Below are 20909 nucleotides of genomic sequence, written 5' to 3'. Positions count from 1 at the left end.
AACGTCTTTTTGGAATTAAATTATTCATACGTTTCAAATGCAAATCGCTTCAGACATTTGCAACGTCACGTATACGAGAACATAATTTCAGTACATCTTTACAATGGTATGTGTGTACATAGATCTTATGTAACTGTAAACGCTTTCATTGGCCAACAAAGCTTAGGTCCATAAAAGATTGTAAGGCATCGGCGGCGGTCACAAACGGTATGTCACGGCACGTAGTACAATGCAAACAGCGGTGTCTCTGTCGGCGCTTGTGTTGTGCTCTACGCTGTCACAGTGTCACAACACGCGACACATTCGTCCGGCGCCGCGACTAATCGAGACACAATACGGAGTGGCTCGGCTGTAGTTGAAAGCAGTGGCGACAAAGCCTTTGTTCGCGGGCGGTCGTACAGCTACATTCGGCTATATGGGAAAATTTTATGGGTATGTATGAACGAAAATATGACAACGATTACTGCTCTGAACGCTATTAATCTAACTGAGTTTAGTTATTGAACAATAAACGTTTTCGATATCAGTTTGAAAAAGGAGAACAGACTACTAATAAAATATCAAAAATACTTTTTAGTTAAATTAATTTCACTTCAAGGAAGAATAACAATATTTAATTCAATGTATTTTTTTGTCACGACCAAGTTCCATATTGGTTTGTAATGGCTAACAGTTTCTACAATGTATGTAATAATAAACTTTTGAACTAATGAAACTAGATAAAAGGAAAACCCAGACAGTATTTTGTTTCGCTCCAATTTCTATCCATATTCATAAACCAAAAGGTTTTAGGGCAATAATCGTGAGCAGTACTATCTATCTGTATATAATATGCTGATCAAATATTACTTATATAAAATTATAATAAATATTGGAAATTATCTCTAATTTAATCAATTAGCTAACTCATATGACATCATCTGCAAATATTCGAGTATAGATACGTGCCTTCAACTCGTTACGGCTTGCTAGGATTATATCCATTGTTCCACGTCCATCATTGTATTAAGAACAGAATACTGTTTAAAAAACATACGAATATTCTATTTTACTAAAATTTAATGCAAATGCTTTAAAAATGTATATTAATATGTTAATTTCAGAAGCGAATAGACATCATAAAACAATTTCAACATACGTGATACAATTAAAAATATTTAAGTGTTAGTGCAGAAGCAGTTGAAATGAATCGAGCGCTCTAATCTTTATTTATGCACAATTAAAGCAATCGGTTCGATATCTAATACCGTAACACGGTAGTATCAGCGGCCAACATCTCAGATCGTGATATCTTTGCAAATGGAACTTAATCAAACTTCAACTTTTATTATTCTTCATTAGACTAACCGTCTGATCTGTCCGCTTTCAATTGAAACAATATTTAATACTTCGCCGGACCGGGAATAAAATAAAACGGTAGAACCATAAACATTCCACATTTATATTCGACCTCTGACGGTCGAATGCGTGATCCTTTTCCCACACGGGTACTTCGTCCCATTCCCACTGCGCCGGATCGTCTGCGGCGACCGGACTCTTTCGAGATTCGAAGGAGATAAAAATGGTATGGTCCATAATGTTTTAACAGTTAATCTTCGAGCGGTGCGATGCTTAATTTATTTTTCCTCCCAACTTGATCCGTTCTATGTAAGGAACTGTGTGGAAGTCTGTTACGGAGGTTTGGTTTAATTGATTTATATATGGTATATGCACGTAGGCTAGTAAGAGTATAAAAAATAATCGAATATTTAATTAAATATTTTTTTGTATTTGATCCTATACTTAATACTATACATATTTCAATAAATAAATCCACTGCACAATATCCTCTATCCCCTTTTTGGTTACTCCAAGAAACACACATCGATTTTTTTTATGGAAATATAATATAGTTAATAAACTATTATGTTGCCCAGAAATATATTTATGAATATAATATTTTGACTTATTATTTTAAGGCATTTAAGAGCAGCAATTTGTAATAACGTCTGTCAAAGGAACAGAAATAACTCTTATAAAACAAATATTACCTATTGTCGGAACTGCTAGTACAAATTTAGCTAAGACTGTACATATGTTTAAGTCGTAAAAAGAAACCTCATTTTTCAAGAAAATAATAATTGCATCATGAGCGAAACTGATCACGGCTGCATGAAGAGATCCACAGGCCAGCGTGCCACCTACGTCAGCAAGAATGTCCGCCGGCGAGCCACAAAGCTTCTTAACATATACAAATAAATAACGACTAAACGACAAATATTTTAATAAGCACCTCCAAAGAATTATTCAACGCTGACTTATATGCGTGACGCACTGGTCGCTTGCAGCATACGACACCTGCGAGCTCATACGACAATGGCTATTTTCGCTGCAAACAAATATAACCTCTAATTCAATTGTGTAGTTACCATATTCCGTTCTAATAAAAAAAAAATGTTTCTGAGACGGCGTGACCAATTCCAGAGTATGGACATCACGGCGAATCTTTTAGAAAACATAAAGTTTTATGACGATGTATGAAAGGGCCGATGGAAAATTGGAAAGAGCAAGCGTGAAACTCGGCAGATGTATCGTAAAACGAGCAGTTGCCCGGCGCGAGCAAGGAGATAAATAAACATCGATTCTTTATTACATTTTATCGCGTATAGCAATCTCTAACTGTACAAAATATAAGACATACTTCAGCTTTTAAATTTAATATTTTATTTAATTGACAACTTTAAAGGAATTAAAACAAAACAAATTAAATAAATTTCATTCATGAAGAAATGTTTATCGTCCTTTATTTTAACCTTTAAACATTGAAGTATTTACTAGTGTATATTATAATGATATTTAGAGACATAATTGCGTTGCGGGAGTTCTGCTACGAAAAGACTGACCCCTAGACGGACCAAACGTTGGGAATTAAAGTACATAAAGAATCATTGTTAATTAAATAATTTAAACCAAATGTTTCTCTAATTTGAATAGGATGACATATTTCCGTAATACAGTAAAAAAACATCGTATTTTTTTGTTGTAATTTAATCGTTGAGAAGAATTGTTTACATCAAGGCTTTACTGATATACATCGTAATGTATTTATAAATATGAATCAAACGGTGCCCTGGTAGAAAAATATATTTTAGTAAGCTAGAAAAAGATAAAGGGCCTTGATGAAGATGTGCATTGCCTAGGGATACATTTTTGTCACCTCTGGACTCTTACTTTACCTACTCATTTAACTCAATATAAAATAAATATAATACAAAAAGATGGAGTGATGCTATGATTAAAAAAATAAAAATACAAATTTAATGATACCTTTATATAAATATATAAAAAAAGAAATACCTTGACATTATATTCGGAAAAGGTCGCAACCCGCAGGTTGTCAGCGTCGAGTATGATATATAACTAACTCACGGCTCCGCCCAAGTGGAATTCAGTCTGTGACGAAAATGCTTTAAGAACTTGCAGACTGCCCCTTATCCCCAACATTACCCTCTGAAATGATATAAAACGCCAATGTCCGTCCTTGGGGTCCGAGCTGGCTTCGTAAGAAATTTCATCAAAATCGGTTCAGTCGTTTTACCATAAAAGCGTAACAGACAGACAGTTACTTTACAACGTATAACAAAGAATCTCTCATTTAAAAAATCTCTTTTAAAAACAGTCGCTAAATGGAGAAATTTGAGGATACACAATTTATTTAACAATAATAGTTTGCACCTTGTGTGTATGTCAGTTTTCACGACTGCTTATTATATCTTTGACAACAATAATTGGTATTGAAATAAATTTAAGTACAAAACACCTGTTTGCAAATATGCAATATGTAAAATACTTAAACGTAATAACAATCGAATATAAATTAATATATTTATTGAAATCGATTCGAAATTAAATCGATTTTACTTTTTTAATTGAATATAACGTCTAGGATTAAAATTGTATATATATATTTTTTTATTTTCCATGACAAAATATAGTTAATAATCTGGCGAAGTGCAAGTCGGTTTTCGGAATTGAGAATTCTGTAGACTTCTTGGCTTTCAACATTGTTGTTCTTGCTACTGTGATAGCGGCCAAAGATTTAAGTATTATGTGAATATTTTATTAGGGGATGTAAGGGGGCGCAAACTACACCTTAGCGCCCCAAGCCAACCTCACCTGCCCGTAGTGCATCCTGCCGACCAGCAAACGAGGCTCTGGCGACCGACTGATGGCGGTATAACCATAAAAAAAAAAAAAATTGGCGTAGCTAAATACCAGAGGCCGGTGACGGGCAGCAGTATCATCGGTGCGAGAAGTTGCGTCCTGCGATTGCCAACCCGCCTGCCCAGCGTGGCGATTATGGGCAATACCTTCAAATGGTGAAAACACGTAAGCCACGGCCCCCAGTTCCCGGCAGTCCCGCTATTCCTCGTCATGGAGGCGACGATGGTAACGGCGGGACGGGACTAAGAATCACCAGGCTACGCGTGGCCACCACAACCGACTGACCCTGGCGATGTACAACGGACGCACGCTATGGCTTGACTCGCATCTAGCGCAACTCGAGGTCGAACTTGGGAAAATTAGGTGGCACATATTAGGGTTATGTGAAGTCCGTAGAGAGGGAGAAGACACCGTAACCCTCGAATCGGGCCACCTAATGTACTTCCGAGAGCGAGACCAACAATCCCAAGGTGGCGTTGGGTTTCTGGTTAATAAGTCTCTAGCTGACAACGTTGTGGAAATCTCCAGTGTGTCGAACAGGGTAGCGTACCTCATTGTAAAGCTCACCGAGAAATACAGCCTCAAGGTGGTGCAAGCATACGCACCGACCTCGACACACTCGGACGATGAAGTGGAGGAAATGTTCAATGACTGATGTTTAGACCAGTTATTGTCATATCTAGCCACTAGTACAACAAAACCAAGAGTCAAAGAGGCAGGTATTAAATGTAACAGCCCTCAAATGATCTAACAGCTGGGAAAAGGCCTCCTCTTTTTTTTAAAAGAAAGTAATTTGAAGCTTATTGCGCCATGCGACCAAAGCCGCTTGCAAAACGGATAATCTATCATTTAAAATCTATAAATGTAGGCCACCTTTTGATGTTTTCCGTCACCATTGAGCACATGATGAATTATTTATGAACAAAAAGTAAGCGGATTAAAAATCCACTTATCTATCTCTCTCAGACTCTCACGCAAGAGGCGAAAATAGCAATTAATTAAAATGCGAACCATAAAAGTAAACGTTTTCATAGTATATTGAAATTCGTTTCGTGTCGTATGTCACGACCATTTGATACTAAGACATATTAATGAATTATTACGAATATGTCATAATTTTTAAACGAATGGTCTCAGACATGAACTAATAATATATTTTTTTCGATACATCAATTTACATAATACCAGCTACCAAACTACGGAGCCGATATTAAAACCTCCAATACAGAGGAACTAATTAACGAGGTACATTCACTTAAATTAAAATTCGTGCCGACTAAACTCTAATACGATTTTATAACTCTGGTGTCCGTCACGATACCGGATTCGATTTGTGTTTCTTCAAAATAATATTTATTGCTTATTATATATATTATATTATGATATTTATTACTTAGGGCCTCTCCACAGCACTTACACCGGATAAATAAAATAAATGAACTATTAATTTATTTTACATAACAAATAATATAATATATGGTAGGTAGTAGGGTTAAGGAATAGAATCCTTTTTTCAGGCACAGACACTTTATGGTAAGTGGTCATTACCGCTTATCAACGTTGGTACAGTAAGGAAACCATCCTCAATCCTTACATTGTCAATGCGCCACCATCTGGGAACTAAGATGTCATGTCCCTTGTGCCTGTAGTTTAACTGGCTAACTCAACCTTCAAACTCTACAATAGTCATGTATAGTAAGTATTGCAATTTGGAGATAAAATATATAATGAGTGGGCAACACCGATTGAATTGCACGAAGCCTTACCACCACAAAAAATCCTAGCTAACCTAGTTGTTGTTTAGTCTAATTTCCTATCATCCACTCTATTTTGGCGGAAAAATAAGTCTTTCTGTACTGAACTATTGGGACAATATCAATTATGATTTATTGATTAGTTGTTTGCTAATCGAGATAACGAATCCTACACAAAGGTTGTGAAATCAAATACGAACAAGAAACTAAATTATTCAAGTGTCTATGTTTTAATCATTTCCGATAAAAAGGACGTTATGAGAACTTCCTCGCTTATAGCTACAAGCCTTATTTTTAAAACAGAGCAGTTTCTTCTTAATATCAATGTGTTTGTGCGACTAAGACTGTGCTGAAAAAATTAAAAAGATCTTTATGTTAAAAGTAGCATGAAATTTAAATGGAATCAAACGGCCTTTTTCCCCTTTTGCTACGAAAATACACTTAAATTTTAACAACTTACGGTTTCTTAAGGAATAAAGAGATCGAGCTCATCTCTAGCTTTCGAAACCAGGTTTTAATGATATGACATAATATGATCTTGTGTATGATATGACTGTAGTGTAAATGTACCTTTATATATAGTTTATTAGGTAACATACTCTACCTGATACATAGGAAATCCGTAATTTAAAAAATAAAGACAATTTAACAAATAAAATTTATAGACTATATTTATTATTTATAATTACTACACAATCAAAATCCATTAAAAGAATGCAACATTTAATCACAATATTCGAACTAATTATAATTATGCCTATAATTACCAATAAATTATAAATAACTCAAAAAAAAAAAAACATATTGAACATTTATTATTCATTCGCGTATAATTAAAAAAAATAAAGAAAAATGTAACTGTATACGACTGTCAAATAACATTTTACGCACAAATGGTTAATAAATTTAAAAAAATATATGTATCGATATTAACGAATTCTCTGTTTTAACATAATTGGTCTCGACATATTTATGAGTTAGTCTACATAATTAATATATAAATAAGACCGATCGAACAGGAAAGGAATTTGTAAATAATTAATAACTTGATTTAGAACATATTTGAAGCTCTCATTAATTATTATTCAACTCATATTTCATTACGATCAATATCACTTGTCTTAATTAAACAATCGTATCCGGGTGAAGACATCTGACAAACAGCGGTCAATATTATAATATTTGTTTATCGGTGATTGAGATAGACGTTATCCGAATGATTTTATTTATTTTAGGAAAGTAAACGGGCGAATTGTGCTACCAACAGTCAACCATAGACACTTACTACCAGCAGTAAAGGTCGTTCCATATATATGTCTATACAGTGTCAATAACAATATCGGCTCAGTTTTCCTTAAAATAGAAAACAGATTATTGACAAGTTATGTTTGACACTAATAAAATTAAAAAATAAAATTGATATTACGTTTACAAAGTTCGCATATATATAATTTTTAAGATTATTTAGGTTGTTTTTTTAAATATTTTTATGAGTATTTCTAATTTTACTTTTTTTCTTGCAAGTAGCTTCTTACAATTGAAATGCTATTCATACTACTTAATATTTAATTATCGAATAATACTTCTATTACACGATATCTAAACATATAAAGATAAATAAAATGTAAAGGCTCTTAAGATCCTGCGGTCCACCAAAGCACATCATTATTAGGCGGCTACTACAAAGCCATAAAACCATTTGTAACTGTAACTGAAGGTACAATAAAAAAAATTAGAAATAGATTAAATATGACTTTTACAAGAAAAAATATGTTCACATTTTAAATTGAAATTGAAAAACGACAAAAAAGTTTTAACTTCATTATTTATTTATTTTATTATAATAAATTCTGACTAACACAATATTTAATAAAAATTCAAGTTAGATTGTTCTTAATTGTTTATGTTAAGTCATATGAATCAAGTTGTACAACTTGTACAAGGTAATACATAAATATTACATGAAGTAAAGTGTAAACGTGATATTTTGTCGGCAGACAACGCGGCACCTCGTCGTAAAAACTGATTCCAATAAGAGAATCCTGACCATTTCTTCGAAAGGGATCAGCGTTAAGATGTTAAAAATAAACGACCTTTATTCATATCCATGTTTATCGTTCATTTTATTCTTAATAATAAAACCATGCTATTAAAATGTATTGTCAAAATACTTATTTATTTTTTATCGCAGCAACATTAATAAGCATGAGTATTTCTTTATCATTCCCAATATTTACTTACCAAAAGTGGTAAGTTATGTTTGAACCACGCTTGACCTAATATCAAAACAAATAATTCTTTTATTTGAGTAACAATATATGTTCACTTTGATAGTCATGTTATCCTAATACCCGACAAGATTGGCTAACAATGAAAACGTGATATTATACTGTTTACACTATATAGATATGAAGATACGAGTAAAGTTATTTTCAACTAATTAGCTTTTTAACCGCGAATGCGAAACAATAACAGCATAATAGCATCGCTTATTAATACCGCTTGAAAATGGCTCGCTTTCATCCCGCGAAATCTTCCTTTTGGTCCCAAATCCATCAATTTGGGTGATGGATGGACCATTGGTGCTGGCAATCGAATTTCAAATTCGCTAAATCTTCCCACACGGCGTCGAGAACAGGTCGGGTCGTTAACAGTATACGCACGGCTGAGCGAAGGTTGTATGTGTGTTTTTTACTCCTGTGATATTTCGCCTCGGGATATGTGGGGGAGGGGTGAGAGGTAGAGATGCGTCGGCGCAGACGTACGGGCAGCAAAGGCGTGATTACAGGGCTGCGCGCGCCTAATCACTCCCGCTACACGGCTCGGACGTGCTACGACGGTGTGGAGCTGCAAGAAAGTGCACAACCTTTTTTTTAATATAATTAGACAAGAGTTGTTCATTTAAAATTTCTCGACTATTAATAATTAAAAATAAAATTGATTAGTCATTTATATTTTAACATTAGAATTTTTTGAATACATTAAAAATAAATTTGGGAGTAAAAGTCTAAATAGGATTTAATATACATACTTGCCAGAATAATATAGATTTTTCTTGGTACTTGATTGAAGTCTTCATAGTAAATATTTGTTATGAATGGAAGATATTATACATTGTAATTCCAATTTGTACAATACTTTCTGGCCGCTCCTCCACCACAGTCGAGCTATTGCTGTTAATAACAAACAAGACAAAAGCTACGCCGCTAACTACACGAGAGGCATACCTCGCGTTTTCATGCCTTTGCCGCCAACTGAACTTCGAAAACATGACGTACCATGCACTTCGAATTTTAATATTTTTATATATTGCCAGTATTCCTTTCTTTAAAAAATAAGAATGAATTATCGACATTCGTTCTTTTACCTAAAGAAAAAAAAATATCAAAATCAAACACTTAGATTTATATAGTATCTATTTCCACTTTATGGTAGCTCCCTAACTCCAACCTGCTAATGACAATTTATTCACAAAAAAATTTAATAACTTTTATCGGGTTTTTAAACCCAGGAACTCGGGTTTTCTAATAAACCAACGAATAAACCACCAAGACATTACATATATTAATACTCAAGAAATATATTTAACAATCTGCTTGTTATTTATGTGCTATTCGAAAATAAACTTAAGTATCTTTCGAACACATGCGTTAAGAAGTTATATATCAAACGACCTTAAATTTAAATTTTGTAATACATTAAGTGCACAAATAAAATTACGAGTATATATAGAATTGAGATCATTGGTTACAAAATCGCACTGATTAGGATCCGGTTTATTGATTGAAACCACAACCTAATACTCGATCAATTAGCCTGCATCCTTTCTCGATAAAATCGTTTGTGTCAAAAGCAATCAAGTTATAAAGAAACGTAATCGATCACGTAACAATTGATAACATCTGATATAAAACTTTGATGCAAGTTCTGTGCAGTAACATGTTAAGCTACTTCATATTTTCAACGAAGAAAAAGATTACATACTTATAAATACGTTTTATTTTAATTATATAACCTTTATTTTTTTTTTCTATAATTGTTTATTTCAATAAACGAGATTGCTACTGTCAATTATTTAATTATAGGTTACATTCAATTTTAAAACCGTGCATGCAAACTGCGCCGGCGCAGCTCCTGCGAATGCGAATGTCAAGTGTGACATGCGTCAGATTCCAGAGACGCTCGTCAAATGTCAACGTAACCGCAATATTGAAGCAATTTTAATTCAATCGCGACATTTCGCTCACAAGTCGACCGACTCCTACTCATTACGACTTCATTTTGTTATAACAACAACAAAAGCCCGCATTTGCGTTTTATTCATTCCCCGAGGTTGACAGCTTTTGTGTGGGAATCAATCTTGCGTTATTCGTAATAATGCAGAATCGGTTCCACTGTACACCACAAAGCTAATTTCGCTCCTTCATTTTTTCTTTAATGTGAATTAAAATACGTCGTACGATTTCAATGCTCGCTTTAGGGTTTTATTTCTTTTGATACATGACTTACACATTATTAATATTGTATTTTATTCGTTTGAACCGTTTTTGTAAATTATATAAGAAGCGTACACATCTTGGTTGGTAATGCTTCTTGTATTCTGATCAAGAATATATTTGTTATAACTTTAATGCAATAAGATTAAAGTAATATATATTTTATCGAAGTTAAAAATGCCAGAGTAACGAAACAACCTTGTTATTTATATTAGGGCTGTATAAAAGCGGCGCCACCAAAAGTTCTAAATGTATAAATAAACACCGGGTTAAAGCAGTCCCATCCGTTTACACAACAAGGATATATTATATTTATAATAATACTGTCTGGATTTCACGAAGACAATTTAAGTTTATACTAAATATAGAAGCCGTTGTTTTTTATTTATGAATTTCGTTACGCATTAGTTTACTTACATGATTTCACTTAAATAAAAAAAAACATCTTCCATTCTATAAATTAATAATATCAGCACAATAAATGATTATATTTTAAGTGTTGTGCTTTACCAGCTCTGCCAACAGCTATTCGATCACTTCCTCTATAATAGGAACATATTCAATCAAGATATGGCATACAACAGACATAAGCCATTATTGGTAACTGACTTTCAAGCTCTCCCTATATTTCATTTCAATTGTTCTAGCATTGAGGCTCATAATGAGGGCACACAAACACACTAAATATTATTATATTCGTAAGGATATCATTGACAATGATGAATGTCCCCGATTACACAAATGTGATGATAATGATGACATGTCGCGCAATCATCACATAATTGTGGTAGGAAGGCTATCATCACAAGATCAACCGACATACAAATTAGCCAGAAGCTAAGATAATCATAACTATTCAACTGTCTCGTCCGCGTAAAATCGGTTACAATATTTTTTTACATAGATAGACATTGACAGAGGGCTGAATTAAAATAATCTTTACTATCGAGTTTATCCGTTTGAATGTGCCAGTAAAAGTATCTAATTTTCCGATTTTAAGAAATATATTTGCGTTAGATAGCCCGTTTATTGGGGAAGGTTTATACACTATGCAACATTGTCCTACAACCCATAATGACAAAATAGTAACGGTTACCGCGGGTGAAACCGCGCGTAATAGCTTGTATCTATATATCTACTCATACATACTTCACGAAGTAATATTTATTGAATCTAATCTCAAAAATTATAGCAATTTTCAAGCGGAACTTTTTTTTTCTTTTTTAATTTTCTGTAAAATTTCGGTCACGAGTGCAAAAAAGATTACATTGATCATAGTGGTATTTCTCCCCTATCCAAAATTTTTGATTTACCTATAAGATTAATATTTAATACTACTTTTGCGCATTTTGTTTTTCACTGAGTTTATTCCAAAACAGATACTCTCTGTTTAACAGTAATAACACATAACATGTTGTGATTTTATAGCTACTTCTAAATGACATTACATTGTATGTATTCATTAATTTTGATTAAAAACTCTTTTTTTTAATTTTAGTAACATTGCGTTGTCGAATCGTTTATAAATATGAAACAAAAAATATTTAACAAAAAATCAATAAAATTTTTAATTAAGTATTGCTATTCAATTTGTTTTAGTGCAGCTTTTAATTAATTTAGATTGAAAATAAATAAAGGTCGCTATTTCGCTTTCTAAAGTGTTAGCAAATTTTTAGATTACTGTAATAAAAAACAATTCGCGATATTTAATCTGTCTTTTATCACTTTTAAGAAACGACTTGTATAATAACCGTCCAATTAAATAATGGTAGTCAATTCTGAGCAAATGCTTAGATTAACTGACACTAAGCTTTTCGCGTGCAAACATTAGATAAATCTTTTATGAGTCATTACCCCGAGCGCTAACGATTTGTTTAATGGATACCAATACCGTTCACTTCCTTACATTCGAAATTAAAAAAAAAATTAAAATATAGAATTGAATTCGATAAAACTTTGAATAGAAACGATAGTGGATAACCAAACAGAATTACACTTACTTCAAAAATGGTCTATTAGACAGGCATTAACAATAGTTACCTACGTGTCAAGTCCCACACACTCGGCATTACAAACAAAGTACAAAAAACAGGACGCATCCTAAACGTAGCTCACAAAAAGTGCCTCATACAAAACGGTATCGAGCGGCGAGTACAAAGGCGTCGGCGAACAGTCATTTCACACCATCATCCGTCGATGAAGCCTCGGCCTACCATACGTGACCTAATGACAACTATCACAGTACAAAGCGCACACTTTCTTCAAGTTAAGTATTAAATTTTCGTCCTTAACTGCCAAGTTTTAGAGTTTAAATTGCCACTAAAATAGAGCGCTACATAGGACCTTGAAAATTGTAGAGTCGATAATGGACATTTCGGAATGTGGTATTTGTGCAAAAAATGTCTTATTAACTAATAGTTGGAACTAATGGAATAAAGAGCCGAGCAAGTGTTTCTTGGATACAACGTTTTTAATTAAAAATAGCAATTTAAAGTAAAATAAATACAATTGAATAAGTTATTTAAGTCGATCTATATCGCCAACCCGAAATATTCATTAGAAATATTACATCCAATTAAGCATTCAATTGTTTTTTTTTCATGTTTCCTTGTAATAAGGTCCTTTGTCATAAGTCATATATATTGTTTAATTTCTGTATAGGAGAAAATTGCCTGAATTACTTATATACTACCGAATTAATTATATATATAAGTCCGTATCATGGTCGGGTTGATAAAAAGTTATTGTGTTTTACTCAAGATAAAACAGGAAAGTTAACGATTCAGAAAACATGTAAAACTATTGCTCTTGCGCCAGAACTCTTTCCGGTCATGTCTGATTTGCCGTCCCATCGGATTACGATAGTCAGTGACTGTGTTTGCGTCCACACTTATGCCCTATATACCCTGCGTAGTTGGCCACCCTCTTGAGATTGGTCGTCGTGGCTGATATCGGTAAGGACGACATCGTCATTACAGATCATCCGGAACGAAATAGTAAGCCAAAAATAAATTCATATACAAACTTTAATTTATATATGAATTGAAAAAACAAAACAAATTTTCAAGAGTATACCTTTATTCAACTTGCATAGTTTGACTTGTTTTTTTTTTAAATAGTATCTAACTTTAATCAGTAGCTATCAATAAAAAATATATAGTTGATAAACGGAGGAAAAAAGATACCAAAATGTTTTGTATTACCTATTTATGTATAGAAGATTATATCGTACTATAAAGTATTTAGCGATATTTATAACATAATGTCTCTTACATATATAATAAAAACCAGCTTCAAAATATCAATGATCTTGTCTCGACTAATTCCTAAAACCTAATAGATGCAACTACACGACATCCCGCAGTGTGGATCCGGTGATTGTTCTTCACGGTAAATTACTTATTAATAAACTTTAACTCGTTGTAATAAGACTCAAAATGTTGTATAATATGAGTATAATTTATGCGTGTTATACGCCCTCTTACCAGGTACATTAAAACTTGTCTTACAAAGAACCCTTACTAGATATTATTGAATTAATGTCCCGGAATAGCCCTTGGCCCAGACGCGGTGAGACTTTATGTCTGTCTATTCTTTGTTTAAAGAAGCGTCGACTGTAGACTTCATATAAATAATACATTTTTAAAACCAAAAGTTATTCCTCATTTCTTTATATAATCTATATTATTTGTTTATAACAATCGATCGTCATTATAATTATGAATTAAAAATTCAAATTATGAAAAACATTATACAGCTATGACAATAACTTAAAACCTAAATCGAACTATTATACCGAGATAATTATAGGTAACGAAGTCAATAAAGCGGAGAACGAACGAATGGACACAATGTGTTAGATATTAATTTCAAAATTAGAGGTTACGTGTTCGTACAAAGGTGTTCGGGCAAAACCATCAACAGAAGTGCTAAGAGACCGATTATTATTTAAGGTTCTATAATAATCCTTTTCAAACACCTGCCTTTACAAATATTTATTGTTTGATTTGCTTTGGGATATCATAAAAAAACGAGTATCGTGCAATTACGAGTATACAATCCAATATTTACTAAACATAAGTTAATATAAAACAAAAACTTACAACTACTTTCTGATGTTAGAAGAAAAAAAGATAAGTGCTTGGAGAGCGCAATACAAATATAAGATGTATTTTCGAATTGAAGTGTAATGAGAGAAGACGTTATTAAAAAAATAAGAAACAGTCACTGGACTGTGCTTCTTTATATTTAGAAAGAAAACACACCTTATAACAACATACACCGCCAACTAGGTGATCTGAAATAAGTAGTTTATACTTTCTGCTTGCACACTAGCTACCTCACCCTATGAGCTGGATGAAACACTGCATGAAAAACTATGGAAATTTTCAATTTACCTTACGTGTTATTCAAAACGATTACAACAGAAAGCTCTATTAACAAAAACTAAACTAAAAGAACAATTACGCATAAAGCTGCCACGTAGCGTGTTTTTTATCGAATTCTGATGAGTACGTGTAAGGTTACTATAGACATAAATACTTGCTTAGTTTTAATATTTGCTTCTAGTAATGCGACATTTATTACCTTTTGTTTAGATCTTGTTAGCAAAAAATGTATTTGGTACTAAACTATAGTTGTATACAACGATATTGTTTTTAGCAGTTTAAAAAACGTACCGTTAACACCAAGATACAAGCATAATGTTATGTTATATATTCCTACCAAAATACATATAGAAAACTTGTTATTTACAAAATATATAATATATACAATTAAACTTGATAATCTTTAAACTAGCTTAAATAAAACATTAAGTAAAAACGTTTACTTAACAAGATCACGGCGATAATGTTATATGTAAATATACCTTGTATCTTGTATTTAAATAAAACTTAATATGTTGTCCATACAAGGCTATTTCTAGATATCGAAATAATGCTTAAGCTAAGCTGTCTGGAGTTAGTTACAGTTAACAAATAAACCTATGAGTGCAGATATTACCGGACCCGCACATTTTCTTATTTACGCTGAAGAGATTACCTTCTAATAATTACACGTATCCTCAATCATTCCCCTGATTACATCTCATAACAGCTCAAACAAGCTCAGAAAAATAACCTAGAAACAGGATGAAAATTGCATATAAATTTAATTTGCCTAAAGCTATCATTTATATCACAACGTAATCGCCTTATAATTGTTTTACTTCGCTTAAATAATTATAAGTAGCACTCGTAGTTGCATTCGTATAAGTAAATAATAATTTTAAATTAATTATAAACTTGTGAGTGTTCATATTAAAAAATATTATTATTATGAGTTGATGCGGTCTCACTTGCCTTATTTGTTGATATTACTCGACTTATTTACGTAATACTCAAATACGTCACCTACAGATTTACTTTTTTTTTAATCTTGTCGAGCATTCCTCGATAAGTGAATCCGGATATTTACTAATAATAGTAATATTACGTACACTTGAAGTTCAGTTAGTAGCACATTATCAAAACATCTATTACAAAAATCGTTTTAAAATTAAGGTTAGTTAGCAACAGTTTACGGATAAAAAAAAATCATAGCAATATATTGTTAAATTTAACTAAAATATGGTTTAACAAGAAAATGTAACCGTAATATGAGCAAAGAAATTATTTGCAAATATTTATGTTAAGCAGAAAGTGATGCTTTCGACATTTGAATATACTAATAAAATGTTTGATTTACGTTCGAAGTGATACGTTGTATTTATAATTTATTTTAATATTTCGTTATTTACTTGTAAACGATATGTTAAGTATTTAAGTTTAGACTTTATTTGTTAATCATAAACATTTGTAAAATATCCTCATATTTATTCCGTATTGTTTACAATTAAAAAAAGGGCAGTATTTAAACAACAGTTCAGGTGTAGAATAAAAATTATAACAAATTATGGGTATATATATATTGGGTACGAAGGTTAGTCAGTTTGAATATAATTTAATGTATTTCAATAATAGCAATCCAACACTAAGCAGATGCTATTATAATAATCGATTTCTTACCCTACGTAATTTTTTCCATAAACGAGCTTTCGAATAACCAAGTTATTCGAAAGCGATTTAAATTGGATAATAAATAACATGACAAATAGTCAAATCAATCTTTAAAATCTTGCTGCGTCTTTCTAATCCAAGTAAATAACTTAGTAAAAAGCATCCAACCAGCAATTAAATTAATTAAATATAAATAGTTTTATAGTCACTAACACTAAGTCAATTTAACTAATCATTTGCCTGAAACCTGCATCGCCGTTTTCTTATAAACGGTACTACTATTTCCTTGTGATTATATCCGTTCAATTAAAATCAAACCCAAAATTAGTTTAAACAAAAAAAAATGTAAATATATTTGTACTCTTAAATTTCTTATTCAACGAATTACATTTTTTTTTTTATTGGACATCCAATATCTGCTGATCAGAACTTGTTTGATTATAATGTAACAACACAGAAATATAAATAATGTTGTAGATCAAAATAAGTTTTTGTTGAGACTTTATATTTACAATAACATTACAATTATAGTTATTTAAATCATGAAGACTATAAATTAAGTTCGATTTTTCAAAAACCTTTTAAGTATTCAGCTAAAAGGTCGGTGAGTCAGCAATTGTTCAAGTGGATGCAATACCATGATCTATTAGGCAACAAATGCGGTTGTTACAGCACATTACACCGTGAAACAGACCACCTCCGCGACCATTTTTTACCACTTAGAATATTCCTCTCGTCCTACGCCCCCCACGATGGATCGATCAAATCAAAAAAATCGATAAATTGACTGAAAAACCGTGGTAAGTTGATTAAACCAATTTATACCACCCGGAATTACGCGGGAAGGTATGCCAGAATCGAATATAAAAAACTGTTTATGTCTATGATCGAATTGTTAAGAAATATACAAAAATATACACACAACAAAGCAAATGAGTTATTTTATTTATGTATGTATACTAATATTCTTACGAGCTCTATCTGAGATAATTCAATTAACATTAAACTACCACAATCTTGAAATATTAATTATGTCTATTAGAAGGATTAAATGGTAATCAAAATTAGCTGTGTATGCATTGTATCCAACCATTAACAATCTTGAAACAATCCGTTAGTTAGGTACTATCAAACCTTGGAATTAAAAAATCTCCGACATAATAAAACAAAGATTAGTATTAAGTATTTCATTTAATATACCGACTAAAATTATAACAATGAAAACAATATTTACAGTAATGTATACCTATTATCTACAAGTAACAATAAAGCGAAAATAAATAACAATTCTTTGTTCTTTCAATCAACATGACTGGCGGTTCTGCATGCGAAATTTACAAATATATCTCAAATTAATATTTACACACCTATATTATACAATAATAGCAAATACGTCACGATATTAATAAATTAAATTTTATTAAATATTCCTATTTTACTCTTCATAAATATCTACAAATGAGATCACTAACATCAACGCTACTTTTACAGAAATATTTCGAGTTGTTCAGAACGGGCACTTGCCAGTATAATTAAGTACCATTTAGGCCTCCCGTCGCGGTGCTGCAGAACGCACATCACTAAGCTTAAACGGTACGATTCTATGAATATTTATAAAATTATTCTTCACATTTCTTCGATAAAAACACATCACCAATTTTAAGATAAAACGAATTATAACAATTTAATGTAGATTTACTTATTTCGGTCTTTTCACGTTTTTCAGAGATTGGAATTTGTATAATTTTTCAAAATTACTACGGTACTTACAACCTAACATTGCACGAGATATTGGAGCAGTTCGAAGGAGACCGCTGATGTCACGCTACCGGCAGTGGAGGTGGTAGTAGGTAGCATGGGCGCAGGGCGTGCGCCGCCGCTTGCAGGAGCTCAGCTTGGTACCGCTGGGCAGCCAGCACGTATGGAGATGGCATAGTAAAGTCTATCTGTGGCATCACTTGAACGGCCTGCATCGCTAGCAAATGATTTGGAGGAGATGGAGACGCCCGCGGAGGCTCCGGCTCTAGTAAAGCGTCTATTGTGAACGCTCTTCGCGGTCTTTCCCTTGGCAACATTGTTATCGATGCTGTCTCTGGTAGCTCAGCAGGTTCAGGGCTTAATTGTGAACACATAGGTGGTGAGTACATACTCGCGGTTGGTAGGGGAGGTGGTGGTGGTGGTGCTCCAGCTTGCCGCGCCAAGAAAGCTCGGTTGAAGCTAGCGAGCGCAGCTAATTCTGCATTCAGGTTGTCTTTCTCACCTTTCTGAAGTTTAAACCTCTTACGACGGCGCAACAAAGACCCGTTCTCGAACATGTCAAATGCTTGAGGATGCAAAGTCCAATAGGCGCCTTTTCCAGGACGATCGGGACGTCTTGGCACTTTCACAAAACAATCGTTAAAGGAGAGATTGTGTCTCAGAGAGTTCTGCCAGCGCTGAGTATTCCGTCGGTAATATGGAAACCGGTCCATAATAAACCGGTAAATTTCGGACAATGGCAACATACGTTCTGGAGAGCTCCAAATTGCCATTGCCGTCAAAGAAATGTACGAGTAGGGTGGTTTTTGATCACCGTACGATTCACGCGAAGGTCGCGGCATCGTCACTGGCACCAAGTACGGAATAGTTGTCAATAATCAAATTTAAAGAACTGCACAGTGTTGGTCACGTCACTTCAATACGAGGTGTCAAAAGGAACTGAGGCGAGGAGAGCTCGCTGCTCGACCCGCCCGTTCTGCCGGGACCCGCTGAGAGCGAGCGGAGCGGCGCTCTGCGAGCATGCGATTGGTCCACCATCTAGCCAATAACAAAAGCCCAATTTCAGGTATGATGTCGGCTTTCGCTCCACTAACAAGGAATTTAAATTGATATTATGTTTATATTGCCTCCAAATATATTTGTGATGACACCGCTTTTTATTTAGCGTATGTAAATTACGAGAATACAGAAAAAGAGATTTAAATTATACACTCGATACAAATGTTCAATTTTAAAAAGTATCGCCATTATAAATTAAATGCAAGCTTTGCAATATGAAAGCTCAATATGGTTACAATTAAGTAGGTATTACCTTTATGTCCCGTGTATAAATAATATAAAGCTTTACAAATATATTAAAAAAATAATTATACGTAGTACTTCTTACTGTCTTAACACGTTGAAATATATGTGCAGGTTGTGTTATCACGATATTACTAATCCTTCGTATCACTTAGAAAATGTTAACAACGTAATAAATACGAAATATATTTTTATTTGATTAAGTTTATAAACCTTATAATTCTGAGGATGAATTAAAATCAAAATTCACAGAAATCTTCTATTTACATTATAACGGTGACAATCATTTTATTACTAATTTTACTATGGGAATAATCTTGTGTTAATTTCAAAGACATACGAATAACGTTCTGAAATCGGTGTAATCATTGAAAGCGGATACAATAACAAAATATGTATATATTAAATATATTATATTAATATTATTGCAACTGCATAAATATTTCTAACAGTATACGTTATATTTGGTGCTATTCTGTAAAAACTCTCAATTCTAATATTGTCGCTGCGATTTTCTCTTTTGGGTTAGGTAGAGTTTGCCGTTACAGAATAGCTCTATGATTACGACTTTTTGTATATCTTTAACTAATAATAAATAAAATTTAATTAAAAAAAGGAGAGATTACAATTACACTTTATAGTTTTTCCTCAAATTTTAACAATGATTATTTTGACTACTGAATGGTTATTAAAAAAAATATAAGATAATACATTATAATTACTAAAATTTTAATATGATTAATAAACCATGCATGCGCATAATTAGCAGGCTTGATGTCCCAAACATTTTACAGTCAATTTATAAATATTTTCTGCAATTTTCAACATAAATATAATTAATGATATTGAAAGACAGTAGGTACTTACTTAGTACAATAATTTTAACATACTGAAAATGTTGAAAATATCTAGATTTTTAAAAATTTAATAATATAACCCTGCTCTAGTTATCTATTAAATGAAACCGATTTCTATTCAAAGTGTTGATAAATTTAAATCAACCAGGGTAGTTTGTATTGTAAGTGTTTCCAAACATAGAAAAAAAAGTTAATTAGAGAATAGCAGCAAAATTCCTGAACAAAACTAAAGCGCGCTTTATAAACTAACTGAGCGTAAAACTCAACTTTGTCCATCATGCTAATCCAATAGGATATAGCAAATACAATATATATATAAAACTTACAGCTTGAGATTAATTGAGAAAAATATATGTACATGAAAAATACAGACGCCAAAAAATATGTTAGTGGTATCATTTTATTTTATTAATCGCAGTTACAGCCAGAAACCATCTATAGGTAAATATACGACGAGTATATCCCAGAACAAAAAACAAAACGTTTGGATATTATTTTTTT

The 20909-nt window shown here is 32.6% G+C and overlaps 2 protein-coding genes across 2 annotated transcripts in view; both read right to left on the bottom strand.

Annotated features, from left to right (window-relative positions):
* Window positions 1-20909, bottom strand: part of LOC113401991 (protein rolling stone-like) — a 234273-nt gene that overhangs the window by 147048 nt on the left and 66316 nt on the right. The window lies entirely within an intron of this gene.
* LOC113402036 (fork head domain-containing protein FD4-like) lies at window positions 17664-19169 on the bottom strand. The gene has a single exon (XM_026642151.2). The coding sequence runs from the start codon at window positions 19089-19091 to the stop codon at window positions 18312-18314; it is 780 nt and encodes a 259-aa protein (XP_026497936.1). The 5' UTR covers window positions 19092-19169; the 3' UTR covers window positions 17664-18311.

The sequence above is a fragment of the Vanessa tameamea genome, chromosome 2 (genome assembly GCF_037043105.1).
Source record: "Vanessa tameamea isolate UH-Manoa-2023 chromosome 2, ilVanTame1 primary haplotype, whole genome shotgun sequence".
In the NCBI taxonomy this organism is placed as follows: domain Eukaryota; kingdom Metazoa; phylum Arthropoda; class Insecta; order Lepidoptera; family Nymphalidae; genus Vanessa; species Vanessa tameamea.
The sequence above is the reverse complement of the archived record's forward strand: the minus strand, read 5'-3'. Positions and strand labels throughout refer to the sequence as shown.